Source organism: Nicotiana tabacum, chromosome 10, assembly GCF_000715075.1.
Source record: "Nicotiana tabacum cultivar K326 chromosome 10, ASM71507v2, whole genome shotgun sequence".
Taxonomy (NCBI): Eukaryota; Viridiplantae; Streptophyta; class Magnoliopsida; order Solanales; family Solanaceae; genus Nicotiana; species Nicotiana tabacum.
In genome coordinates, this window is record NC_134089.1 from 136,892,511 (window position 1) to 136,919,476 (window position 26,966).

At 39.1% G+C, this 26,966-nt stretch overlaps 1 protein-coding gene across 1 annotated transcript; it reads left to right on the top strand.

Annotated features, from left to right (window-relative positions):
- Positions 1-23,459: 23,459 nt before the first annotated feature.
- LOC107831626 (formiminotransferase cyclodeaminase-like protein) lies at positions 23,460-26,489 on the top strand. The gene is made up of 2 exons (XM_016659406.2): positions 23,460-23,985; positions 25,843-26,489. The coding sequence occupies exons 1-2, from the start codon at positions 23,595-23,597 to the stop codon at positions 26,355-26,357; spliced, it is 906 nt and encodes a 301-aa protein (XP_016514892.2). The 5' UTR covers positions 23,460-23,594; the 3' UTR covers positions 26,358-26,489.
- Positions 26,490-26,966: the final 477 nt, after the last annotated feature.

Sequence of the window (26,966 nt, forward strand, 5' to 3'; positions counted from 1 at the left end):
ACAGAGTTTGACATCATCTATGTGACTCGGACTGCAATGAAAGCCCAAGCATTGGCCGATCATTTAGCCGAAAACCCGGTCGATGAGGAATACAACCCGTTGAAAACCAATTTTCCTGATGAAGAAATAATGCATATCGACGAGGTGGAGCGAATTGAAAAACTTGGCTGGAAACTTTTCTTTGATGGAGCCGCTAACATGAAAGGAGTCGGGATAGGAGCTGTAATCATCTCTAAAACAGGGCATCACTATCCTGTTACAACTCAACTGCAATTTTATTGCACCAATAATATGGCTGAATATGAAGCTTGTATTATGGGTTTAAGGCTAGCCGCAGACATGGGTATCCAAGAAATCTTAGTCATGGGAGATTCGGATCTTCTGGTACATCAAATTCAAGGAGAATAGGAAACCCGAGACTTAAAACTCATACCATACCGACAATGTCTACATGATCTTTGTCAGCGGTTTCAATCAGTGGAATTCCGGCATATTCCAAGGATTTGTAATGAGGTTGCCGATGCATTGGCTACTTTGGCATCAATGTTGCACCATCCAGACAAAGCTTATGTGGATCCCCTCCATATTCGAGTCCACGATCAGCACGCTTATTGCAATATGGTTGAAGAAGAATTTGATGGTGAACCATGGTTCCACGACATCAAGGAGTATATCAGGATGGGGATATATCCCGCACAAGCCACAGGAGATCAAAAGAGGACCATTAGGCGATTGGCAAATGGATTCTTCTTAAGCGGAGGAGTTTTGTATAAAAGAACACCAGATCTTGGATTATTAAGATGCATAGATGCCAGACAAGCTACAGCTGTCATGTCTGAAGTACATTCGGGAGTTTGCGGACCCCACATGAGCGGATATGTGTTGGCAAAGAAAATCCTCCGAGCTGGTTACTATTGGCTTACCATGGAGCGAGATTGTATCAATTTTGTGCGCAAGTGTCATCAATGCCAGATACACGGAGATTTGATTCATTCTCCACCATCCGAGTTGCACACAATGTCGGCACCATGGCCCTTCGTTGCCTGGGGTATGGATATGATTGGACCAATTGAGCCGGCAGCATCCAATGGGCACAGGTTCATTCTGGTAGCCATTGATTATTTTACCAAATGGGTTGAGGCCAAGACATTCAAATCGGTGACCAAGAAAGCTGTGGTCGATTTTGTCCACTCAAATATCATATGTCGATTCGGAATCCCAAAGGTGATCATCACAGATAACGGTGCTAATCTTAACAGCAACTTAATGAAGGAAGTATGTCAACAGTTTAAGATTACACATCGCAACTCTACCCCATATCGGCCTAAGGCGAATGGAGCAGTCGAGGCAGCCAACAAAAATATAAAGAAGATACTTCGGAAAATGGTAGAAGGTTCAAGACAATGGCACGAAAAACTACCATTTGCGTTATTGGGATATCGCACTACTGTTCGCACTTCAGTAGGAGCAACTCCTTATTTGTTGGTATATGGCACTGAAGCAGTAATTCCTGCAGAAGTTGAGATTCCTTCCCTTCGGATCATCGCCGAAGCAAAGATTGATGATGATGAATGGGTCAAAACCCGTCTAGAACAGTTAAACTTGATTGATGAAAAACGATTGGCCGCAGTATGTCATGGTCAATTATATCAAAGAAGAATAGCAAGATCATACAATAAAAAGGTGCGTCCACGGAAGTTCGAAGTGGGTCAACATGTGCTGAAACGTATTCTTCCACATCAGGTTGAGGCAAAAGGCAAATTTGCCCCGAATTGGAAAGGACCATTCATTGTGACCAGAGTATTATCGAATGGTGCACTATGTTTAACAGACATTGAAGGCAAATGCATAGATATGGTGATCAGTTCTGACGCGGTAAAGAGATAATATGCATAATTTCTTTTTATGTTTGTATTTAGCATTATTTCGAAGATTGGAATGACAAAGGCAATTTATTCTGCTGTCCAAACACTATACCATTTGCTTCCCATTCGAGCCATATTTATTTCTTTCTTACCCTCTCTTGGAATCAATGAAAATCAAATATGAAATAAAAAAAAATCACTATTATTTAGTGAACTACATTTGACCTGATTCCTCAAAGAAGGATACGTAGGCACCTCATGGCTCGGTCATAGGGTGCACAATATGCATAATGTGCACAAAAAGAAACATCAAGAGACCCCAAATCAAGAAACTGGGGCAAAGAATTGTATTGGAAATAAGAAAAAGATTCCAAGAGTTGTAATTTTAAACCCATACCAAAGCTATTTAGCTTTTAATACCTTTTCCATTTCTAACCACATACCAAAAAGACCTTTCGATCAATCTTAGAAAATGCTAAGACAAGCAAATGAAGGTGGTTCATAACACTCTGGTACAAACAAGAAAAGAAAGTAAAAATGAGAGAGTCTTATAGGTGAAAACCCACACGAGCACCATAAGGCGACAGAAGTTGAGAGAAAAGTAAAATGAGAGTCTTATTGGTGAAAACCTTCGTAGGCACCATAAGGCGAAAAGGAAGTAAGAAATGAACAAATGAGGAAGGTTTATCGGTGAAAACTCTTTGAGATATTGCAAGTCCAACAGGTCTGTAAAATGAAAAATGAAGTTGGATTACGGAAATTTTGGGGAAAACAAAAATGAGACAATTGAAAGGAGATTGATTAAAAGACTGGGTTGATTAATCCAAATTGCATACCATGATCATTGGCGCCAGTGACTCCAATCAGATAAGTCCTTTATTCCTTCGTCAACGATCATCCAAATTTGGATTTTTCTTTTCATTCTATAATTGTCGAAATCAGCGTGTTTCGTCACTAATAATCTTACTTTTCTAAAGCTTTGAGATAAGTTTTATTCCAAACAAATAAGAAGGAATGTCAGGGTATACTACCAAGATTCAGAATTACATGATGCAAAAAAACGGCCATGAAAGGCGGGAGATAAAAATAATAAGATATATGTGTAATAAAAGTGAAATCAAAGGTTGATCAGCAATGTCAGGAGAGACATATGATTACGATCAAAAGGGTTCGAAGTAAAAACAACAGTTGGTGATCCTATAGTCAAGGATCAATTACAAAGACAAAACAGTCTTTTCAACCATTCCAAGGCAATAAAAAGAGACGAAGAGAAGCCCCACCATCGGCAAGAATACCCCAGTTAACCACCCTGCTTTAAACTAACGAAGTTTTCTTTGATTTAAAACAGGGGCAAAAAACAACATTTGTGTCAGGCGTCCACCTGGAGAATGAGGACAAAGAATTAAAGAAATCAGGCGTCCACCTGGAGAATGAGGATGAGAATTAAAGAAATCAGGCGTCCACCTGGAGAATGAGGATAAGAATTGAAGAAATCAGGCGTCCACCTGGAGAACGAGGATGAAGAATTAAAGAAGTCAGGCGTCCACCTGGAAAATGAGGATGAGAATTGAAGAAATCAGGCGTCCACCTGGAGAAAGAGGATAAGAATTAAAGAAATCAGGCGTCCACCTGGAGAACGAGGATGAAGAATTAAAGAAATCAGGCGTCCACCTGGAGAATGAGGATGAGAATTGAAGAAATCAGGCGTCCACCTGGAGAACGAGGATGAAGAATTGAAGAAATCAGGCGTCCACCTGGAGAATGAGGATGAGAATTAAAGAAGTCAGGCATCCACCTGGAGAATGAGGATAAGAATTAAAGAAATCAGGCGTCCACCTGGAGAATGAGGATGAGAAAAGAAGAAGTCAGGCATCCACCTGGAGAACGAGGATGAAGAATTAAAGAAGGAATTAGGCGTCCACTTGGAGAACGAGGATGAGAATTGAAGAAGTCAGGCGTCCACCTGGAGAATGAGGATGAGAATTAAAGAAATCAGGCGTCCACCTGGAGAATGAGGATAAGAATTGAAGAAATCAGGCGTCCACCTGGAGAACGAGGATGAAGAATTAAAGAAGTCAGGCGTCCACCTGGAGAATGAGGATGAGAATTGAAGAAATCAGGCGTCCACCTGGAGAACGAGGATGAGAATTAAAGAAATCAGGCGTCCACTTGGAGAATGAGGATAAGAATTGAAGAAGTCAGGCGTCCACCTGGAGAACGAGGATAAGAATTGAAGAAGTCAGGCGTCCACCTGGAGAATGAGGAGGAGAATTAAAGAAATCAGGCGTCCACCTGGAGAATGAGGATGAGAATTAAAGAAATCAGGCGTCCACCTGGAGAATGAGGATAAGAATTGAAGAAATCAGGCGTCCACCTGGAGAACGAGGATGAAGAATTAAAGAAATCAGGCGTCCACCTGGAGAATGAGGATGAGAATTGAAGAAATCAGGCGTCCACATGGAGAATGAGGATGAGAATTAAAGAAATCAGGCGTCCACCTGGAGAATGAGGATAAGAATTGAAGAAGTCAGGCATCCACCTGGAGAATGAGGATGAGAATTAAAGAAATCAGGCGTCCACCTGGAGAATGAGGATAAGAATTGAAGAAATCAGGCGTCCACCTGGAGAACGAGGATGAAGAATTAAAGAAGTCAGGTGTCCACCTGGAGAATGAGGATGAGAATTAAAGAAGTCAGGCGTCCACCTGGAGAATGAGGATGAGAATTAAAGAAGTCAGGCGTCCACCTGGAGAATGAGGATAAGAATTGAAGAAATCAGGCGTCCACCTGGAGAATAAGGATGAAGAAGTTAAGAAGAAATCAGGCGTCCACCTGGAGAATGAGGATGAATCCGCAGTCAGGCACCCACCTGGAGAACAAGGGAATACAATTGAAGTATTGAAGTCAAAAGCCCGCTCATATGAGAAAGGAGCACACTTAGAATCAATAAAGCAGAGTGATCCAACAAAGTCCCCAGTAGGAAACGACAAGAGTCCCAAACAGATGAAGAAAATATGGGACACAATGAAAAGGAATACGGAATAAGCCAAATGCCCAAGAGTCACCAAGATATCAAGACAACAAGAAACGCAAGGGCATGATCTAGATAAGATTTTATAATTCATGTACCATAGTCTAGTTTAGCTTTTTGTATTACCTTGGAAGTAAGGTGTAATAAGGAGGTCAGCAAGCAGTAAAAGCAGCACGAAACAACAGTAGCATCACAGTCCCACGGTAGTCCCAGCTACCCAAAACTTCCCGAACTACATTGACCTGATTCCTTTATAGCCAAGGATATGTAGGAAACCTTTGAAGCAGAGGTTCGGTCAAATCTTTCAAAAAATGCTTCCCACGGAGTATTTGAACGGGCAAAAATCGCTCGTATCCGCTCACTTTATCTTTGCACGAAAACTCTTCGAGTTTCCGCGCAAAGAAGGGCAGCTGTGAGCACGTGATTTTTGCCTCGCGAAAACTACTCCAAAACTACTCAAAAATAAAAAATAAAAAAAAATTCTTTTACTGTGCAATTTTTGAATTTGCGTGGTGTTTGTTAAATATTTGTCTTATGTACGTAAATGTTTACGTTGTCATAATAAAACGAAAAATAAAATAAAATACATGTTGCATGCATATAGGATTTAATTATGCATTTAAAAGATAATTTAAATAAAATCACAAAAAATATGCATTCGTTCTATTTTTAAATATGTCACTGTGTGATTAATGTTTTGACTATGTGTTACATAGTTGTTATAAAGTAATTAATATTTTGTGTAAGGGTAATTTTGTTTTTATAATTTTAATTAGGAATTTAATAATTAAGAATTTAATTAGAAAATGAAAGAATGGGGAATGATAGAAACGGACCTGGGCCAAGAATTTTTAAACAAAAAATCAGGCCCAAACACTCAAAGGACCCGGTCCATGTCAACCAGTCCCATACAGGACTCAAACAATGTCGCTTCTGGATTTTTAATCTGGGCCGTTGATTCATTTCAATCAAACGGTCCAGTTCAGCCCCTGCATAAATGAAACGACGACGTTTAGGGCAACCAGATCTGAACCGTTCATCCATCTTGATCCCACGGTCTCAAAAACTCACCCAAACCCGATCCATTTCACCCCCGGGTTGACCCCTTTCCCCAACTTAAACCAAACGATGTCGTTTGGTCAAGTGAATTGATCTCAACCGTGCATCTTAATTGATCCAACGGATGAGATCAATCCACCCCACTCCTATATAAGGCCCAAACCCCTACCCCGCCCCCTAACTGAACACCCCCCTCCTCTCTACTGTTCATCATCCCTTCCGAAACCAAACCCCTAACCCTAGCCGCCCTTATTCCCCACCGCCTGAAATCCGGCGGCATCAACGCCGCCGGTCACTACCTTAACACCCCAGAACCCCCTGAACACCCTCTATCCGAATATGTTAGCCGCTTGGCTTGAATCTTCCTGAAGGTTCTCGAATCTTCATTTGAATATTCGATCCAAGCTCAGATCTAAACCAAACAACCCCTAGTTAACACCATAGCACCCCCTAGCATGCCTCGTTATGGATCCGGTGTTTGTTTGGCTCGAATCACTTCAGAGCTTCTCGAATCTTCATTTGAAGATTCGAGCCAAACAAGAACATACCCAGATTTGTTCTAAACTAACACCAAATCACCCCTAGGTTTCCCTTACCCTTGTGTCATCGTTGGTTCCCCTCGAATCTAACCAGAAATGGTTAAACCCCAAATCGAACCTTCAGGAACCCTAGAAATACCAGACTTTTGGATTCTTCCCAAACTAAATAGAAGATTGAGGTTTAATCGACCTTAGTCGAAGTATTTTCAGTGGAAAATACTTCGACTAAGGTCTGTTTGATTTCAAAAAGTCAAGTGGAATTCTGGTCTGAATAAATTTGAAGGATTCAGAGGTATTTTTTCTGTTTCTTATGTGTATTCTACATGTATTCTATGTTTGTTTCATTAGTCTGTTTAATTTTTCATAATTTTCTAGTTAATTCTGTTATACTGTCTCTTACCCGTCTACTTAATCCAAATATGAATTGTTTCTGTTGTTTATGATTGTTTATAATATGTGTAATCGACTCGATTAAGTTCGTCGATTAGTTGTGTTATAAATCCTATTTCTGAAAATGTTGATTGAAACAGTCTGTTTCTATTTTTTTAGACTGATTATTGACAAATGTTGTAAATAGTCAACTGATTAATACTCGTCAATTAAATCATGTTTGTTTGCAAATCAGTAAATTCAAATGAATGTTGTGTATATATTGTTTTCTGAACAGGGCATTGTCAGTATATTGACAATGCTCCTGTGTTTGTTTGATTTTAGTCCAATGATTCAGTTGAATTATTAGGCTGAATTCAGTATAATATTGTTGTAATGTTAGTTTTGAATTCAAGTTTACAAAGGTTGGTTTAACACAATTGTATTAGGAGGTTAATCCTAGGATTGGTTATAGCTGCTTAAACAGATTTTAAAATCTATAGTGTTAGATTCTGAATTTAAGGCAGTAATAACAGTAATTACAGTAGGATTTCTGGGGCATTTCTGGGACAGAACAGTAAGGGTAATGTGATAGTATAGTGGGTTGAAAGTGGAATGTTAATGGCTATAGTTTAATGAGATAATGGGAAACAAAGGATAATGGGGCTGCTTAAAATCAGGATAAGATCATTTAAAGTATTCAAAAGCAGTTCTTAATGGAACTTTCTGATTTTTAAAGAAGAAGGGGGTCCAAGAAGCACTAAAAGGAAATAGGACAGACCTGTATAAGTACAGGGACTGGAAATTTGAAAGGAGATCAGATTTTAAGAGGAAAAAATAAGGAGATATTTAGGAGAAAAATCTGATTTGGAAATCAGATTTCAAGAAGGAATTAAGAGAGAAAAAAATCTGATTTAGAAAGGCAGTTTTTTTTCAGAGAGTTTTGAAGAGAGGCTGATTTCTAAAGCATTAGGAAATATACACAGAAATACATATACATTTGAGAAAAACAGAAAGAAAGAAATAGAAATAGAATCAGAAACAGAAATCTGAAAGGAGGGAAGAAAAATAGCAAAAGAAACAAAAATAGAACACTCGCATACACACAGAATCTGAGACAGATAATAGAAAAGAAAGAAGGAAAGGCTGAAACAGTGTTTCTGGAATCTGTCCTGGTTTGTTTGTCAACATTGTTTGGTTTAAATTTGGAATTCTTCTTAAATTTCTGTTACTGCTCGTCTGGTTTCACGGGTTTTATTATTGCTCTTATCTGGGGAAATACTGCTATTCTGCTGATTTTGTTACTGCTGCAACTGCTGAAATTTACTCCTTCTACCTTCATTTTCAGGTACATATCTTTTAAATTCTATGTTGGAAAGAGATTCAACATGACAAATAAATAAAGTTTGAATTGTAATACTGTCTTCTATTCATTTGAATTCCTTAGTTAAAAATTCAGTTTTGTTTCATGTTGGTCAAATAATTAGTATATGTTGACGTGATGACTGTAAGTTAAATGTCATTTCTTGAAGTTTGTATAAGTGTTGTAATAAGGTTAATTTCTAAATTTTCATTAAGGGAAGACATAATTAAGTTGTCAAGGTAGGGAATATGGCATGAATGTTGGCCATTATTTAAATTTTTTGGTGTTGTTAGCTAAGTAAAGAGTAATGTAGAAATATCAAGAAAACTGCGAGTAACCTCTATTGTTAAATAAGGTTAAAATGGTGTTGGTGGTGTTTTTCATGTATAAGATAACAAATGTATGTATAACCATTAGTGAAAAGTGATTTGATATAACTCGTTACGATGTTAGAATGTTATGAATGTTTTCAACGTACAGTTGGGTTGCATGCAAGACAATTTTATCGAATCAGGTTTGTATATTAATTCCTTTCTTATCAACTTGATGCCTAGCTACCATCGTAAGCAGAATTAACAAAATAATTAGGCCTATTAGATTAAAAACAAGTATATGAGAATGTACAAGCACAAATTGCAACACTTTATATCAATGGTAATTAGAAATAGAATTTGCACTAAATAAAAATAAATAAAAATTGTTCAAAAATACTTCTCCCCTTCATAAATCATTCTTGTTAGTTTCATATACAATTCATTCTTTGGCATATATATATATGTTGTATTCGCTAAAAATCATATTTTTATTCTTTTCTTTGAATTTGAATAGTTGGGATGAATATAATTTATACTCGGAAATTATAATCGACGGGCAACATTTAATAAATTGTGAATTCTTTTAAAAGAATTTAAAGGCATCCCTTAAATGTGAATTTCTCAGGAATTTCATATAAAATGTGTAGATATAATAAACAATTCGTGGAAAACCCATAATACCATTAAGAATATTTGGCATAATTAGGGATACGTTCGCGTAACCTGATTATATTGCTAAAAGCAATTCGAATTATGCGTTTGCGCAACTTCGAGTGAGCATTTTAATAAAAGAGATTTCTTCGAGGATGTAAAATGATTTCATATAACCCGGGATGTACAGTTCACTGTTTAAATATAAGGGTGGTGACGTCCTTAATTTTATTTTAAATCACGAACATACAATAAAGGATATAATATGGTCAATTATATTGTGTACACGCATGCGTGACATGATCCCCGTAATTATGGAAGGTATATAATATGAATATGCGTACGCGTAATTCGTTTATATAATTGTAAACAATAAGTAAAAGCGGTAGTAAAATCATGTAATAAAAATGTATTTAATAAAATCAAGATAATTAAGACAATAATAAAAACAGTTGAGCGACCGTGCTAGAACCATGGAATTCGGAAATGCCTAACACCTTCTTCCGGATTAACAGAATTCCTTACTCAGGATTTCTGGTTCGCAGAATAATAAACAGAGTCATATTCTCCTCGATTCAGGGATTAAAACCGGTGACTTGGGACGCCTTAAAATTCCCAGGTGGCGACTCTGAAATAATTAAATAAATCTCGTTTCGACTGTCCTTCAATTGGAGAAAACTCCCCACACGCCCCGCGGGCGCGGTAAAAAGGAGGTGCGACAACGAGCTACCTGACGGGGTGGACGACCACCAGTGCCACCAACGAGGCCACCAAAGGCCGAGGACGCGATCGTGGTAGAGGCAGAGCAGCAAGGGCAACACCTATTGATCCACCAGCTGCCCCAGCTCAGGATCAGGCTCCAGCTATGGGTGCTCCAGCAGCACCAGTCCAGGCACCAGCTGTGCCCATCGTGATTCCGGGTCTTCAGGAGGCCTTGGCACAGATCTTATCAGTTTGCACTGGCCTGGCTTAGGCGATTTCAGCCACTACAGCCGCAGCTACTTCATAGGTCGGGGGAGGCAATCAGACTCCCACCGCTCGCACACTTGAGTAGGTAGTGCAGGGACTTCAGATGTCGAGGGCGCATCCAGCCCAGCCGGTCGCAACTACTCAAGACTATGTGGTTCTTTCATGCCGGAGGATGAGTAGCGTAGATTGGAGAGGTTTGGTATATTACAACCTCCGACCTTCAGTGGCGCAGAGGGCTAGGATGCCTAGGGATTTTTGGATAAGTGTCAGAGGATGCTTCGTACTGCCGGTATTCTAGAGACCAGCGGGGTTGCTTTTACCACCTATCAGTTTTTGGGAGCTGCCTTCACTTGGTGGGAGGCGTATGAGAGGCGTAGGCCTATTGGAGTAGTGCCCCTTACTTGGCAGCAGTTCTCCATTCTCTTCCTGGAGAAGTATATACCGCAGTCCTACAGAGAAGAGTTACGTAGATAGTTTGAGTGGTTGCGACAGGGGGATATGACTGTGTCATAATATGAGTCGAGGTTTTCTGAGTTGGCTCATCATGCCATTTGGACGGTTCCGACAGATTGAGAGAGGATCAAGAGGTTTGTTGATGGTCTTACTTACCACCTCCGTATTCTTATGACCAGAGATAGGGTGACTGGTGCTACCTTCGAGGAGGTTGTTGATATCGCCTATGAGATTGAGGCTGTGCGCCGTTAGGAGCTAGAGGAGAGGGAGGCCAAAAGGCCTCGAGGATCGGGCAGTTATAGTGGTGCTCCTTCGAGGGGCCAGTTTCAGCATGGTAGAGGCTGTTCATTCAGGTCTGTTCAGTCTGCCCGCCCAGGTTATCTTGGGGCATCTTTGGGTCATGGTTATCATGGATCTCAGTATGGCCAGTCCTCACTCAGTGCCCTTCCAGCTCAGAGTGCATCTCATGTTCCATCGGTTCAGGGTTCTTCTATGCCGAGTGCATCTGCTAGTCACTCCGGTACGAGGGGTTCCCTTTAGTCCCTTCTCCAACACCTAGGAGTTGTTATGAGTGTGGCGAGATGGGCCACATGTGGAGGTAGTGTCCTCGTCGTGTTGCTAGTTTGTCCCAATAGAGGGGCCAGTCTTCAGCTTCAGTGCCAGTTTCTTTACCACCACCCGCTCAGCCAGCTAGGGGTGGAGGTTAGTCAGCCAGGGGTCGTCCCAGAGGGGAAGTTCGATCAGGGGGCGGTCAGGCCCGTTTCTATACACTCCTAGGCAGACCCGATGCTATTGCTTCAGATGCTGTTATCACAGGTATTGTTTCAGTCTGCCACAGAGATGCCTCTGTATTATTTGATCCCAGTTCCACCTTTTCTTATGTGTCATCATATTTTGCTCGTTATTTGGGTACGCCTCGTGAGTTTCTTGCTTTACCTGTTCATGTATTTACCCCGGTGGGCGATACTATTATTGTAGACCGTGTGTACCGGTCATGTATGGTGACTATTGGGGGTCTAGATCCCCGAGTGGATCTATTACTATTGAGCATGGTGGATTTTGATGTCATTTTGGGCATGGATTGGTTATATCCGTGTCGTGCTATTCTGGACTGTCATGCTAAGACAGTCACATTGGCTATGCCGGGTGTGCCACGAATCGAGTGGCATAGTGTGACTGATTACGTTCCTAGTAGAGTGATCTCTTTCTTGAGAGCCCAACATATGGTTGGGAAGGGTTGTCTTTCATATCTAGCATTTGTGAGGGATGTTAGAGTTGAGACTCCCTGTATTGATTATGTTCTAGTTGTGAGGGATTTTCCCAATATGTTTCCTATAAACCTGTCGGGCATGCCACCGGACAGGGATATTAATTTTGGTATTGACCTGGTGCCGGGCACTCAGCCCATTTCTATTTCGTCGTATCGTATGGCACCAGCGGAGTTGAAGGAATTGAAGGAAGCAACTTCAGGAGCTCCTAGATAAGGGGTTCATTCGGCCTAGTGTGTCACCTTGGGATGCGCCGGTTCTGTTTGTGAAGAAGAAAGATGGCACAATAAGAATGTGCATTGATTATAGACAATTGAACAAGGTAACAATTAAGAACAAGTATCATTTGCCACGCATTGATGATTTATTTGACCAGCTTCAGGGAGCGAGAGTGTTCTCCAAGTTTGATCTTCGTTCAGGCTATCACCAGTTGAAGATCAGGGACTCGGATAATCTTAAGATAGCTTTTAGGACCCGATATGGTCATTATGAGTTCTTGGTGATGTCTTTTGGGCTGACCAATGCCCCAACAACATTCCTGCATTTGATGAACAGCGTGTTCCGGCCTTATCTCGATTCATTTGTCAGAGTCTTCATTTATAATATTCTGGTGTATTCGTGTAGTCAGGAGGAGCACGCGGAGCATTTGAGAGTTGTATTGCAGAGATTGAGGGAGGAGAAGCTTTATGCAAAATTCTCCAAGTGTGAGTTTTGGCTCAGTTCAGTGGCTTTCTTGGGGCACGTGGTGTCTAGTGAGGCTATTCAGGTTGATCCGAAAAAGATAGAGGCGGTTCAGAGTTGGCCCAGACCGTCCTCAGCCATAGAGATTCGCAGTTTTCTTGGTTTGGCATGATATTATCGCCGGTTTGTTCAGGGATTTTTATCTATCGCATCGCCCTTGACCAAGTTGACTCAGAAGGGTGCTACATTTGTATGGTCGGACGAGTATGAGGAGAGCTTTCAGAAGCTCAAGACAACTTTGACCACAGCTCCAGTGTTGGTGTTGCCATCAGCTTCAGGTTCATATACCATGTATTGTGATGCTTTGAGAGTGGGTATTTGTTCTGTTTTGATGCAGAAGGGTAGAGTTATTGCTTATGTTTCTTGTCAGTTGAAGCCCCATGAGAAGAACTACCCCATTCATGATTTGGAGTTGGCTGATATAGTTCACGCATTGAAGATTTGGAGGCATTACCTATATGGCGTATCTTGTGAGGTGTTCACTAATCATCGCAGTCTTCAGCATTGTTCAAGCAAAAGGATCTTAATTTGAGGCAGCGGAGATGGTTGGAGTTGCTTAAGGATTATGATATCACTATATTGTACCATCCGGGAAAGGCCAATGTGGTGGCCGATGCTTTGAGCCGAAAGGCAGTGAGTATGGGGAGTTTGGCATGTATTCCAGTTGGGGAGAGACCTCTTGCAGTTGATGTTCAGGCCTTGGCCAATCAGTTTGTGAGATTAGACATTTCGAAGCCCAGTCGGGTATTGGCGTGTGTGGTTTCTCAGTCTTCATTATATGATCGCATTAGAGAGATCCAGTATGATGATCCGCATTTGATTGTCCTTAAGGACAGAGTTCAGCATGATGACGCTAGAGATGTGACCATTAGTGATGATAGGGTGTTGAGGATGCAAGTCCGGATTTGCGTGCCCAATGTGGATGGGCTTCGAGAGTTGATTCTGGAGGAGGCCCATAGCTTGCGGTATTCCATTCATCTGGGTGCCGCGAAGATGTATCAGGATTTGAAACAGCATTATTGGTGGAGAAGAATAAAGAAACATATTGTGGGATTTGTAGCTCGATGTCTCAATTTTCAGCAAGTGAAATATGAGCATCAAAGACCGAGTGGCTTGCTACAATAGATGGATATTCCTGGGTGGAAGTGGGAGAGAATCGCTATGGACTTTGTTGTTGGACTTCCACGGACTTTGAGGAAGTTCGATGCTATTTGGGTAATTATGGATCGGCTGACCAAGTTCGCACACTTTATTCTTATGTGTACTACCTATTCTTTAGAGCGGTTGGCAGGGATTTATATCCGGGAGATTGTTCGTTGCATGGTATTCCGGTTTCCATCATTTCAGATAGAGGTACTCAGTTTACTTAGCAGTTTTGGAGAGCCGTGCAGAGAGAGTTGGCTACTCAAGTTGAGTTGAGCACAACTTTTTATCCTCAGTCGGACGGGCAGTCCGAGCGTACTATTCAGATACTGGAGGACATGTTGCATGCTTGTGTTATTGATTTCGGAGGGTCATGGGATGAGTTCCTACCGCTTGCAGAGTTTGCTTATAATAATAGCTACCAGTCGAGTATTCAAATGGCTCCATATGAGGCTTTATATGGGAGGCGGTGCAGATCTCTGGTTGGTTGGTTCGAGCCCGGTGAGGTCAAGTTATTAGGGACTGATTTGGTATAGGATGCTTTGGAGAAGGTGAAGGTGATTCAGGAGAGGCTTCATACAGCGCAGTCGAGGCAAAAGAGTTATGCTGATAGGAAGGTTCGAGATGTGTCCTACATGGTTGGCGAGAAGGTTCTGTTGAAGGTTTCACCCATGAAGGGTGTTATGAGATTTGAGAAGAAAGGGAAATTGAGTCCTCAGTTCATTGGGCCTTTTGAGGTGCTTCGGAGGATTGGGGAGGTGGATTATGAGCTTGCTTTGCCATCCAGCTTGTCGAGTGTGCATCCGGTATTTTATGTTTCTATGCTCCGAAAGTATATCGGGGATCCGTCTCATGTTTTGGACTTCAGCACGGTTCAGTTCGATGATAATTTGACCTTTGATGTGGAGCCAGTAGCTATTTAGGGTCGTCACGTTCGAAAGTTGAGGTCAAAGGATATAGCTTCAGTGAAAGTGTAGTAGAGAGGTCGGCCCGTGGAGGAGGCTACCTGGGAGACTGAGCGGGAGATGCAGAGCAGATATCCTCACCTATTTGAGGCTTCAGGTATGTTTCTTGACTCGTTCGAGGACGAACATTTTTTTAAAGTTGGGAAAGATGTGACGATTCGGCCAGTCGTTTCATGATTTACCGCTCTGTTTCCCCCATTTCAGCTTCTTTATGCTTCATTATCCGTATTTTTGTAGTATCGGGTTGGGCAGATCGAGTCCGGAATGAGTTTGGTGAAGTTTGAGACACTTAGTCTCTTTTAAGAAGACTTAAGTTGGAAAAGTCAACTGGATGTTGTCTTATGTGTTAGAAGGCTCAGAAGTAAGTTCCGATGGTTCGGTTAGCTTCGGGAGGTGATTTGTGACTTAGGAGCGTGATCAGAATGGGTTTTGGAGTTGTAGAGAAGATTTAGGCTTAAATTGGCGAAGTTGATATTTTGGCGGTTTCGGTTGATAGGCGAGATTTTGATATATGGGTCGGAATGGAATTCCGAGAGTGGAAGTAGCTTCGTTGTGTCATTTGGGATGTGTGTGCAAAATTTTAGGTCATTCAGACGAGATTTAATAGAATTTTTGATCTAAAGCATAATTTAAGAGTTCTTGGAGTTCTTAGGCTTGAATCCTATATTAAATTGGTGATTGATATTGTTGTGAGCGTTCCGAAGTTTTGAACAAGTTTGAACGATGTCATGGGATGTGTTGGTATAATTGGTTTGAAGTTGAGTTCCGGATAGGTTTCGGGTAGGTTCCGGGATGTTTTAGGCCGAAAATCATAGCAGTAGCAGGTCCAAAAGGGTTGCAGGCCTCGGAACCCACCCACGCGGTCCGCACAAAAAGAAGTGTGGTCGCGGTATGTGCTGTGCGGACCGCACAAAAAGAAGTGCAGCTGTGGTATGTGCTGTGCGGACCGCACAAAAAGAAGTGCGGCCGTGGTAGGTGTTGTGCGGACCGCACAAAATGAAGTGCGGCCGTGTGGGGAACATTTCACTGGTCCTATTTCGGAAGCTCATATCTTTTGATCTACAAGTAATTTTGAGATAATTCAAAAACAAAGGTTGTAGCCCTTAGTGTCTAGTTTCCAGAAAGGTAGGGATATCACAATTTGGATATCTGTAGAGAAAGTTATGACCAAAATACTGAACCCTATCACTGTAGAGAAAAGCATGTGCGGCCGCGGTCATTTTTGTGCGGACCGCACTGGTTTTGTGCGGACCGCGGTCGATTTTGTGCGGTCCGCGGAGGTGGAAATCTGTGGGGCACTCTATAAATATGAGGTTTTGGGTTTTATTTGATATTTTGACCTAGAAAGCTTGGATTTTGGCGATATTTCGAAAGTTTTTCAAGAAATTCATCGGGGTAAGTGATTCTAACTCAGATTTGGCTAGAGTACATGAATCTATCATTGAATTCGTCATTTAATTCGTGATTTGGAATGAAATTTGGGAAAAAATTGTGAAATCTTTCAAAAAGTTAAAATGATGATTTGAAGGACCAAATGGTATTGGAATTGGATAATTTTCATATGGTTAGACTCGTGAGAGTATGGGGATTCTAGTTTTGTAAATTTTACCCGATTCCGAGACGTGGGCCCGGGGGTCGGGTTTGACCAATTTTTGGAATTTTGTTGTAATTCGATTGTTTTCGTTTGGGCTTTGTTCCCTTAGCATATTGTGACGTATTCGTTTTGATTTTGGATAGATTCGACGCGCGTGGAGGTCGATTCGAGGGCAAAGGCATCGCGAGTTAGAGATTTAGCCGGTTCGAGGCGAGTAATGATTGTGAATGATGCTCTGAGGGTTTGAAACCCCAAATTGCATATCGTAGTGCTATATTGAGGTGAGGCACACGCTTGATGACGAGTGTGAGGTCATGTACTATTGGGGATCGTGACTTGGTCCATCTTGATTGATGATTTTACCGCGCATTTGACTGAAACTTATATGTTATCATCATGATTTGGGTTGATTGCCATGTTTGGGCTTCGTGCCAAATATTTGAACCCTTCATTACTATTTCCTTACTGTTTTGACTTACTAATTGAACTCAGTCATGTTATTTTCCACTGTTTTACTATTCAGCCATTTTTACTCCGTTTTGAGACTTAAATGATATTTTAAATGATGTTTTGGGCTGAGAAATACTGTTTTACTAATACCGAGGGGCTTGTGAGTATTTTTGACTAAGTAAGGCCGAGGGCCTAGTTGTGAGGAAACACTGATACTGATTTGAGGCCGAGGGCCTGAGATATGTACTCCACGAGGTGGCTTGTTGATATTGTTTATGAGGCCGATGGCCTGAGATATATACTCCACGAGGTGGCTTGATTGATATAAGGCCGAGGGCCTAGATTTGATGCTACGAGATGACTTGATATTGCTCTTGGGCCGTAAAGGGCCCCTCCCGCAGTCTGTACACCCCCAGTGAGCGCGGTTACCCATTGTGATATGAAATTGAGCCCGAGGGGCTGATACTGTTCTGAGATTGAGCTCGAGGGGCTGGTACTGTTCTGAGATGTTGCCCGAGGGGCGGTTTTGTTGATACTGTGCCCGAGGGGCGAACTTTTACTTGTTATCTACTTGTTAATTACTTGTTTTACCTGCTAAAAAGGGGATTTTACTTGATTCTTCACTGATTTACTGATTTTAAGTGATTTTATTGCTTCGGTATAGAATGCCTTGTGTTTTACGTGTTTTCTTACTTTCAGTCATTATTTATATTTTTTACTCACTGAGTTGGAGTACTCACTTTACTCCCTGCACCATGTGTGCAGATTCAGGCGTAGCTGATACCGCTCCTGAGTGTTGATTCCTCCAGTTCCAGGCGGGTTTTCGGAGACTATGAGGTAGCTGTTGACGTCCGCAGCCCCGTGTCTCTACTTCTCTATCATTTTTATTTCCTTTCAAACACTTGTAGCAGTCTAAGCCTTTAGCAGACTAGTATTATGGATTAGAGATGCTCGTGACTTGTGACACCCCGGTTAGGGCTGTGTCGGGTTGGACTTTCCGCATTGTTATCAATATTTCCGCTATTCAATACTGTTTAAATCATGTTTAGACTATTTTCATGTTGATTAACTGCTTTAAAAGTTGAGTTGGATTGAACTGGCTGGCCTTGTCTTCACGAGAGGCATCATCACGCCCGAGTTCGGGGTTATGGTCGTGACAAAATTGTGTCAGAAAAAATAAACCTTGTACAAGGGCTAAATATATGAAATGCATATGGATAAAAATAAAATATATCGTCGTGCGTGTATCCATTGCCTCATTCAAAGTAAGCATCTCCTGGTATTTTCTTCCAAGCATCGTATATGTCTGTGTAGCTTCTTTCTGGTTGCTGCAATTCCAATGTCCAACATCTTCCTAACTTCTTCGAGGAAGTCGTATATTGGCAATTCCCTTGCTGACACTAGTGAGCCATTGATTGGCTCAGCAATATTTGACGTCATGGTCCATCCCCTGTTAACAGGTGCATACAGTCTAGCCCACTTTTCGTATCCAGCTAACTCCAAGTATTCTTTCACCCTAATAGCTATCTTCTCCACCTTCTCCATTAGACTGTCAAATTCAGCCTGTGTGTATGTTTTTGCCATTGAGAAGTATATCTCGCTCAACTTTGCATGGCTCTTTTTGAATTTCTTATATACATTGTTCCATAGATGTCATATACAATCAAAATGCGGTACATCTGGATACACTCTCGATACAGATTTAATAATACTCTCATTTCTATCTGAAACGATGCACACGTTTTCCCTCTCACCATATGCTTTCTTGAATTGCTCAAAAAACCACGACCAAGCAGCTTTGTTCTCTAAATCAATAACACCATATGCTAGTGGCAATATATGACCTGTAAAGACAATTACATACATATTTTTTAAATATGTATTTCAATCTTTAAAATGGAACTCATTTTATATGACATAGTTATTAATACTAACAAAATTTATTATAATCCACATACTCACCTGCACCATCCAACGACGAATGTCCCGGTGTAATAAGATTTTAGGTGACTTCCATCCACAACCACAATGGGTCTATAATGATCGAACCCCTTTATAAAGGCAGACAAAGATATATACACATACACGAACTCATTTTTTGGCGATTTTAGCATTCTAATGTGCGAACTTGGATATGTCATATCCATTGTATATAAGTATCCTGGTAATTTTTTGTATGAATCAGCCGGTTTACCTCTCAAAAAATTCATTACCTTTTCTTTAGCCTGCCACGCCAACATGTAACTAATATCCACACCTAAATCTATTTTCACATTTATCAATTATATCCTTTGTGATGTATTTCCTCTTATGATTTGTAAGCTTGGGCCTAATCATACCACCTATAAGGCTGCTACTTGCATGGCGTTGCACATACACCTTGTCCTTCAACGGACAAGTATGCTTATCATTGAGCTCTCTCACTTTGAATAGTTCTGATTTGTTAATGCTAGAAGTCTTAAACCTCCATTCACAATCTTCTGACATACATATTAATGCATAGCTGCAAAGAATTTATCATTATACATATGATCAGTATAAATGCTTACAAAAAATACACTCATATACATTTGAATACATTATTACATCTATATATATAAATTATTATACAACACAAATATATACAATGGTATACATTTAAATATGTCCGAATACGCCTATAGTTATATGCATACATTTAAATACAACTAATACACCAAAGAGGAAAACAGTGAGAGCCACTGTAATAAGTTTTTAGCAGTAAAATACATAAGAATACATGTATTTGAAATACATAAAAAATACAGAATCACAACAATGAAGGTCAAGTGAAAATTCCCAAATACACCTAAATACATCTATATGCCAATTACAACTCCTACCATGAATACAATATACAAAAAAATAATGAATAATTAAGAACACTCAAACCTGACAGCATTAGACCTATCAACCCAGAATTGAAACCTTTGAGATATAGCATAATGCTCCATCACCTCTTTCAATGTAGCCTTATCCTGATATACTTGTCCAGCCATAACCTCCCTTTGATTAGTTTTTGAAATTATCAAATCCTTGTCCAGTTCGAACTCCCCAATTGGTTCTCTTGAATTGACAACATTAAGAGCAAGTGTATCATCTGTATCAAAACTATACCTTTGAACTGCTTCGTCTATTTGCACAATGTCGCCTTGAATTAAACTACCTCTAATACAACTTCTTTGTCAATCGTTGTTATGTACAAAGGATACATCCCGAACTCTCTGTTCTCCCTTTTCAACTCTACATACACCATGTAACCCATATCATTGTGTATTTCCATTGGCGTGCAATTTCCTTCTACTTTGTATTGAATTTTAATGGACTTTGAGCTCAAATCTATGTCCAGTTGATTAGAAATTGACGCAACCAAATCATTATACGACGCATACTCCTTTATCGGTATTCCCTCAATTGAATAATTGACATAGTTACTCTCACTGTTCTACTTGCCAAAATGACACAATAACACTGTTAATCTTGCCATATGTATAATCAAATTATACCTTATTTCAGTATACAATTGTATCAATCACGATTTTTCGTGATTGAAAACAGAACTGTGTATGCAATGGAACAACAGAAAAAAGGGAGAATTGAAATTCCAGAGGTTGCTCTATTTTTTGCTATTTTTCGGATTGAAAATCTTTCGTGAAGCGAGGAATACAGATTATGGGCGATAGTTTGTGTTAGTTGAGTTATATTAGGAGGCTATTTGGTAAATTGATTTCCTTTCCGTTTTAAAACAGTTGAAAGGTCCATATTTTACGCAATATACGTTACTGTATTCATGAATACAGCTCGTGAATACAGTTGAATACAACAACTGATTAGCTGCTACTGTATTCATGAATACAGTAGCTTAAATACGTCAAATACATCTTATAACAACAGAAAACGTATCTACAATCCGTAATATAGCAAATGGTATCTATAGATAGCTAATTACCACAAATAGATAGTGATTTATGAAAATTTCTCTTTTTTTTATAACCCATTCTGACCCATTAAGCAGCCCAAATACAACCCATGAAACTCACCTAAAACAAAGGGATTTCAACCCAACTTATCTAGAAATTTACTCAGTTGCCCCAATTTTACTTCTTTTTTTTTTGTGTTTTCAATTTTCTATTCTTTTGTTTTTCTACAACACCCACCCACCTACCACCTACCCCCGCAAACCCCCTCAAAAAAAGTATTTTTTTAATTTTTTTTTGCATTTTCAATTTTCTGCACCACCCACCTACCATACCCCCACCCCTTCCTCCCGCGCAAAACCCCCTCAACAAATTTTTTTTAGTTTTTTTTTTTGTATTTTCAATTTTCTGTTTTTGTTTTCCTGCACAACCCACCACCCTACCCCTACCCCACCCCATCCCCCACCGCCAACCCCCTTAAAAAAAATTTACTTCTTTTTTGTATTTTTAATTTTCTGTTTTCTTTTTGTTTTAATCCACCACCCTACCCCCCCCCCCCCCCCCGGTTTTTTTTGTATTTTTCATTTTCTGTTTTCTATTTTTTTTGTTTTTCTGCACCACCCATCCCCCCAACCCCACTGCAAAATATTTTTCAACTTACACATTTTAAGGTAAAAGACTTTTTTATGCAAGATGAGCATGTTTCTAAAACATGGGTCAAGTTGGGCGGGTTGGGTTATGATCCATTGTTTAGCCCATCTTGACCCAACTCATCTTAGTCCAAGTACACTTTGGGCTGGGTTGGGCAATGACCCATTTATTGATCTAACCCATCTTGATCCGCCCAAATTCAGCCTAACCCGCCTATTTGCTACCCCTAAATTAATAAATGAGGCGTAAAGCTTTGCTATAGGAGGTAAAATTTCCTAATTTAAATGGGTAAGAGTGTTCCTACGTTGCTCGATAAATAGCTACATCACTAGATGGGCTTGCAAAAGGGATGGGCTTGAACAACTACTAAAGCCCACTAGACTAAAATATTGAGAAAATCTCACTTTATACGTATTAATTTCAAACTATTTACCCTTTAATACCCAGACCCAAATTATTTACTATTCCTACCCATACTCCCCAAACTATTTACCCGCTAGTTTCACTTCCTATATATCTGCCCGAACATTCCCTTCGTGTTCATCACACATTAATCATCAGAATTTATTTATTCTCTTCCTTCTAATTTCCCAGCCATTATTCAGTTCTTTCTCATTTTATTGCACTCCAAAATGTCTAAATTATTTGCTATTGCAGCTCTTCTATTTTTTGTGTTAAATTCCGGTGGGGCTCAAATCACAAAAGCACCTTCTCAAGCCCCAATATCTTCTCCTTCTAAATCGCCCCAATAATCTGGTTACAAGTTTATATGTTATAGTAAAGTTTTAAGGAAGAAAATAGTTTTTTTGAAGATTTATTATTTGATTCGATGTGGTGCTATAAAATATTGCTTATAGTATCTTCGAGTAAGCTTCCCAAATCTAAATTTTTGTGTGTATTTGAATATCCACCATTGTTGGGCTTGAAGCTCAATTTTATTTTTGAAGATTTTTTGTTTGATTCAAAGTGGGTACTGTTAAATATTCCTTATAGTACCTTCTAAAAGTTCATACTGAAATTTGATAGCATTTGGACCTGATTTGAGGTGATTGAGATCAAAATGTTCAGTTGAAAATCGAAGAAGAACACAGTTATAGTATACTACTACGGTATACAATATGTTGTAGGAGTATATAGCTATACTGCAACAATACACTATTATAGTTTACCGCTACAGTATACCGCTACAGTATACTAATATACTATAGGAATATATAGTTATATTGCAATAGTATACTATTATAGTATACAATATATTGTTATGGTATATTGTAATAATATGCTGTAATAGTATACAATATACTATAATAGTATACTTATTACCCGTAAATTCACTTGCCTTTCCCTTTTAATTTGTTTTAAGCTTTTACCCAACGTGAGGGGTAAATTGAAAATGCAAAAAGATAAAATAAAAACTATAGTATGCTATATGATGTAATGATATACTCTTACAATTAGATCCTTTTAGAATTTTTAAATTTTTTATTGACAACTGATATTATTTTAGTTTAATAATTAAATTATTTTTTTAACTCATTGCGTACAATTGTATATCCTATTGGTATAGCTATATACTATACTGGTATCATATGTTAGTTAATATTTTTTTGGTTGTATTAGCTACATAGTATACAATTTGATTTTTCTTTAGTAATAATATATAAAAAAGAATAATAAAAAAATAGTGAAAACAGTAAATGAAATTAGATTATGAAGAGAAAAAGAATATAAAAAAAGAAGTTAAATGAAATTAGAAAAGGAAAAAGAAAAAAATAAGAAGAAAACGTGAAAACAGTAAATGAAATTAGATTATGAAGAGAAAAAGAATATAAAAAAAGAAGTTAAATGAAATTAGAAAAGGAAAAAATAAAAAAATAAGAAGAAAACGAGAAAAAAGAAAAGGAGAAAAGAAAAAAAAGAAAAAAGAAAAGAAAATAAGCATAGAAATAAAAAAGAATTGGAGAATAAAGAAAAAATTCCCCACAAAACCTACTATGGCTAGAAAATATAATTAGTTTATGGGTAGAAAAATAAATGGATAGATAAGAATAAAACAATTTTATTTTTGTGAGTAACTGTGTCAAAACCCCAATATTAGGAAACAAGCCCAGAGAGCTGGCCCAAACTCCATAGAGAATAATCTCCACATTCTGTGTGGTGTAGAAATGTTCCATTTTTCCATCACTTTCCTACACTCCACCAAATTCATTTTTTTCTAAGAACAGGAACAAGAAAATGCTAAAATTAATGTTGGCTTGCGGTAAAGTGTACATATCAGAAAGCAGAAACAGGGCAGCTCTTGAATCAATTGAAAAAGCTGCCAAGTTATTTCCAGAGGCTCCCATTGTTAACAAATTTGAAGATGAGATTTACAACAGAGTTGGTTACACCCTTGTCTCCAAATTATCTCCCAATCCCTCAACTGAATCTTGTCCCTTAAAAAATGCTTCATTTGAAATGGTCAAAGCTGCATTTGAGACAATTGATCTTCAACAACATTGTGGAACTCATCCTAGGCTTGGTGTTGTTGACCATATTTGTTTTCACCCCTTAGCTATCACTTCTTTGGAGTTAGTTGCTTCCACTGCTAAATCTTTGGCATTTGAAGTTGGTTCTAATCTTCAAGGTTTGTCTTTTTTTTTTGGGTACACCCCTTAATTTATATTGCAGCTAAAAAGATTGAATCTTGGTTTTTGCATTAATAGAAAGACTAATTGTTTGATATCTTGCAAGTGAATTTGCAGCTAAAAAAGATTGAGTCTTGGTTTTGCATCGACGGGAAGATTAATTGTATGAATACTTGTGTGGTTGATAATCTATTGGAAACAGTTTAGTGGGTAGGATAAGGTTTGCCTACACACTACCCGACCCCACAAGGTTGGAGTATATTGTGTATGTTGTTGCTGTGTGGTTGATAAATTTTCATCTGTTATTCTAAATTGTAACCAACTTTAACATTCTTAGCACCTTTAATCATAATATTGTTTTTTTATCCTTTTCAAAACAACTTTATCATTACTTGTACTAAATTATGTGGTTAATTTGACAGTGAAGTGTTTGATAATTTAGTGCTTACAGTGGTTTGATTTGACACCATGATAGAACCATAGTCAATTTTAAGGCTTGTTCTTTCTTTAATAGCTAAATGAAGATATACTAGAGAGGTGTCTGTTATTTCATTGTTCGCTCGTATGAAGATAGAAGGAAGAAGAAATGGTTGTCTGTTCCACATTAAGAGTAGTATTTTTATTTGGTGAATGGTTAACTAATTTTTCTGAAGGCTGCTCCAAAAGATGGCAATTTTGACACAAAAGGGAGGAATCACATAGAAATTTGGAAGGCAGAAGGTTATACATAAATTGAAGATAAGGTTTAAAGCACTGAATAGTGAAAGGCTGAAAGCCTAGACGGAATTAATCGACCACCATTTGTGATTAGTATGTGCTGCTATGGATTTGAAATCAGATTGTTGAGTGGTATATAGTTCTTACATTTTGGAAGAGACACGAGAAACAGATTCCATTGGAATGGGATCAAGTGGAATATTTGGTAGCTGATTTCTCTGATCTTAGTGAATAAAGATACAGCATTAGTTATTTGTCCATATAATGCAACGAAGCTGCTTCACTACCTTCCTGCTTACCTTCATTCATAGGATAATCTTGTACGTAGTGCGTTTATAAAATGTAATAGGATAGTTTAATACAATCACTATAGATCAATCAATATTTCCCGGAGCTTAATTTGTCACTTCTCCCATGAACTTTCCTTTGAGATGTTGTTTTGATTAGTGTATGGCAAGAATATCTGATATGCACGGTTCTCTTTGGTTATCCCATCTTCAGTGCCCTTATTGGAGCTTCAATTAAATCAAAGAAATCATGGTCTGGGATCACAGGCAGAGCTCTACAAGATCTAGTAGATGAGGTATTTGGACATCCTGTGGATAGCTGCCATTAATGGATCAAATCATTCAACTAAAGTGATATGTTTAATACAAGCTTTTCTTGTTTCCAAGCGAGGTTTTATCTACATTGCAGAAATAACCTCTAATAAGTGCTACAAGGTGTTTGAAACTAATTGCTAGTTTCTTTTTACCATTTCTCTCATATTACATGCAGAGATCTATAAACTTGAGATCTAGTAAACAAGATATTTGGATCAGCTTTGAGGGAATGTATCATTCTGCAAAAGCTGTTGCTTAAGACAAGTTTTTCTGTGTCTGCCTCCTGTGGAGAAGAGCTGATATCAAGCAAGACTTTAGTAAATTGTAGAAATAACCACCAATACCTACCGTCATAGTCTTCAATTAAGTGGTATATTAGGTCTTTGAAACTTTTAACTTTGTGTCTTCATTGCATTCTACTAGTTGCCAATAAATACATATCGTGCTAATAGGATGAAGCTGTGCCTTATATTGTGAAAGTTATTACTGCTCTATAAATTTGAAATGTTACTAAGTGGTCTTAAACGTAGACTGCAGTCCCGACCTACTTATACGGAGCAGCACATCAAGAGGGAAGGTCACTTGATTCAATCAGACGGGAGTTGGGATATTTTCGTCCTGATTCAAACGAAAACCAGTGGGCTGGTGGGCCAAAATCGCAGACCTTGCAACTAAAGCCAGATGAGGGTCCTGCTCGAGCAATCCAAGCAACAGGTGTTGTTACAATTGGAGCTACCAGATGGGTTGACAACTATAACATTCCCGTTTTCACCAATGACATATCCATTGTTCGTAAAATTGCAAAGAGAGTCAGTGGAAGAGGAGGTGGACTTCCGTCAGTGCAATCCATGGCACTAACTCACGGAGGTGGCACAATTGAGGTTGCTTGCAACTTACTGGAACCAGCTAGGATTGGTGGCGACCAAGTACAGCTTGAAGTTGAGCGGCTTGCTAGGGAAGAGGGTATTGCTGTCGGAAAGGGATATTATACAGATTTCTCAGAAGAAAAAATAATTGAAAGCTACTTGAAACTAGTTCAACATTCTGACTAGAAGCTAGAGGAAAAAGTTATTCTATCCCCGTTCCTCTTTTCCTTCTCTTTTTTCGCATTTGGCTGAGATTTTCAAAGCCTCTTGACTTTGAGCTCCAAAGGTAAGTAATACAGTATGTGTTTATGGGTAAAATCCTCCGACTCATTTACATTTTTTATAGCACATAATATCATGATCTTACTGCATTTCTTGAACATTTTTATTTTATATCCAACTTTTATCATCCTTAATGCTCAACGTTCTCTACAAATGATTCTCTCGATATACATAGAGAACTGTCTTGAGAACTGGATGCCAATGATCACAGATTGAAGGGCAGGGGCAGAGCTGGTGTAACGCCTTACGGGTTCCGTTGAACCCAGTACCTTTGGTTCAAATTCTGTATTTGTCCTGAAAAAGATGTTAAATATGTATAAATTATTAATTTGGAACCCATTAACTTAAACGGACTACAATACCGAATTCATCAGGTTCAAATCCTGGCTCCGCCTTTAACAAAGGGTACATTGTAATGTGGTTGAATGGACATTCTTGATCAGGAAAAGAACATGTGCAAAAGTATCAGACAAGAGATGGATTCTTAAATCCAATTTGCATGGAAAAGGTTAA

Bases quoted from the DNA above. Each gene is read 5' to 3' on its own strand.
- LOC107831626 (XM_016659406.2), top strand. From the start codon at position 23,595: ATGCTAAAATTAATGTTGGCTTGCGGTAAAGTGTACATATCAGAAAGC. The intron at 23,986-25,842 runs GTTTGTCTTTTT...CGTAGACTGCAG, and splicing joins AGTTGGTTCTAATCTTCAAG to TCCCGACCTACTTATACGGA.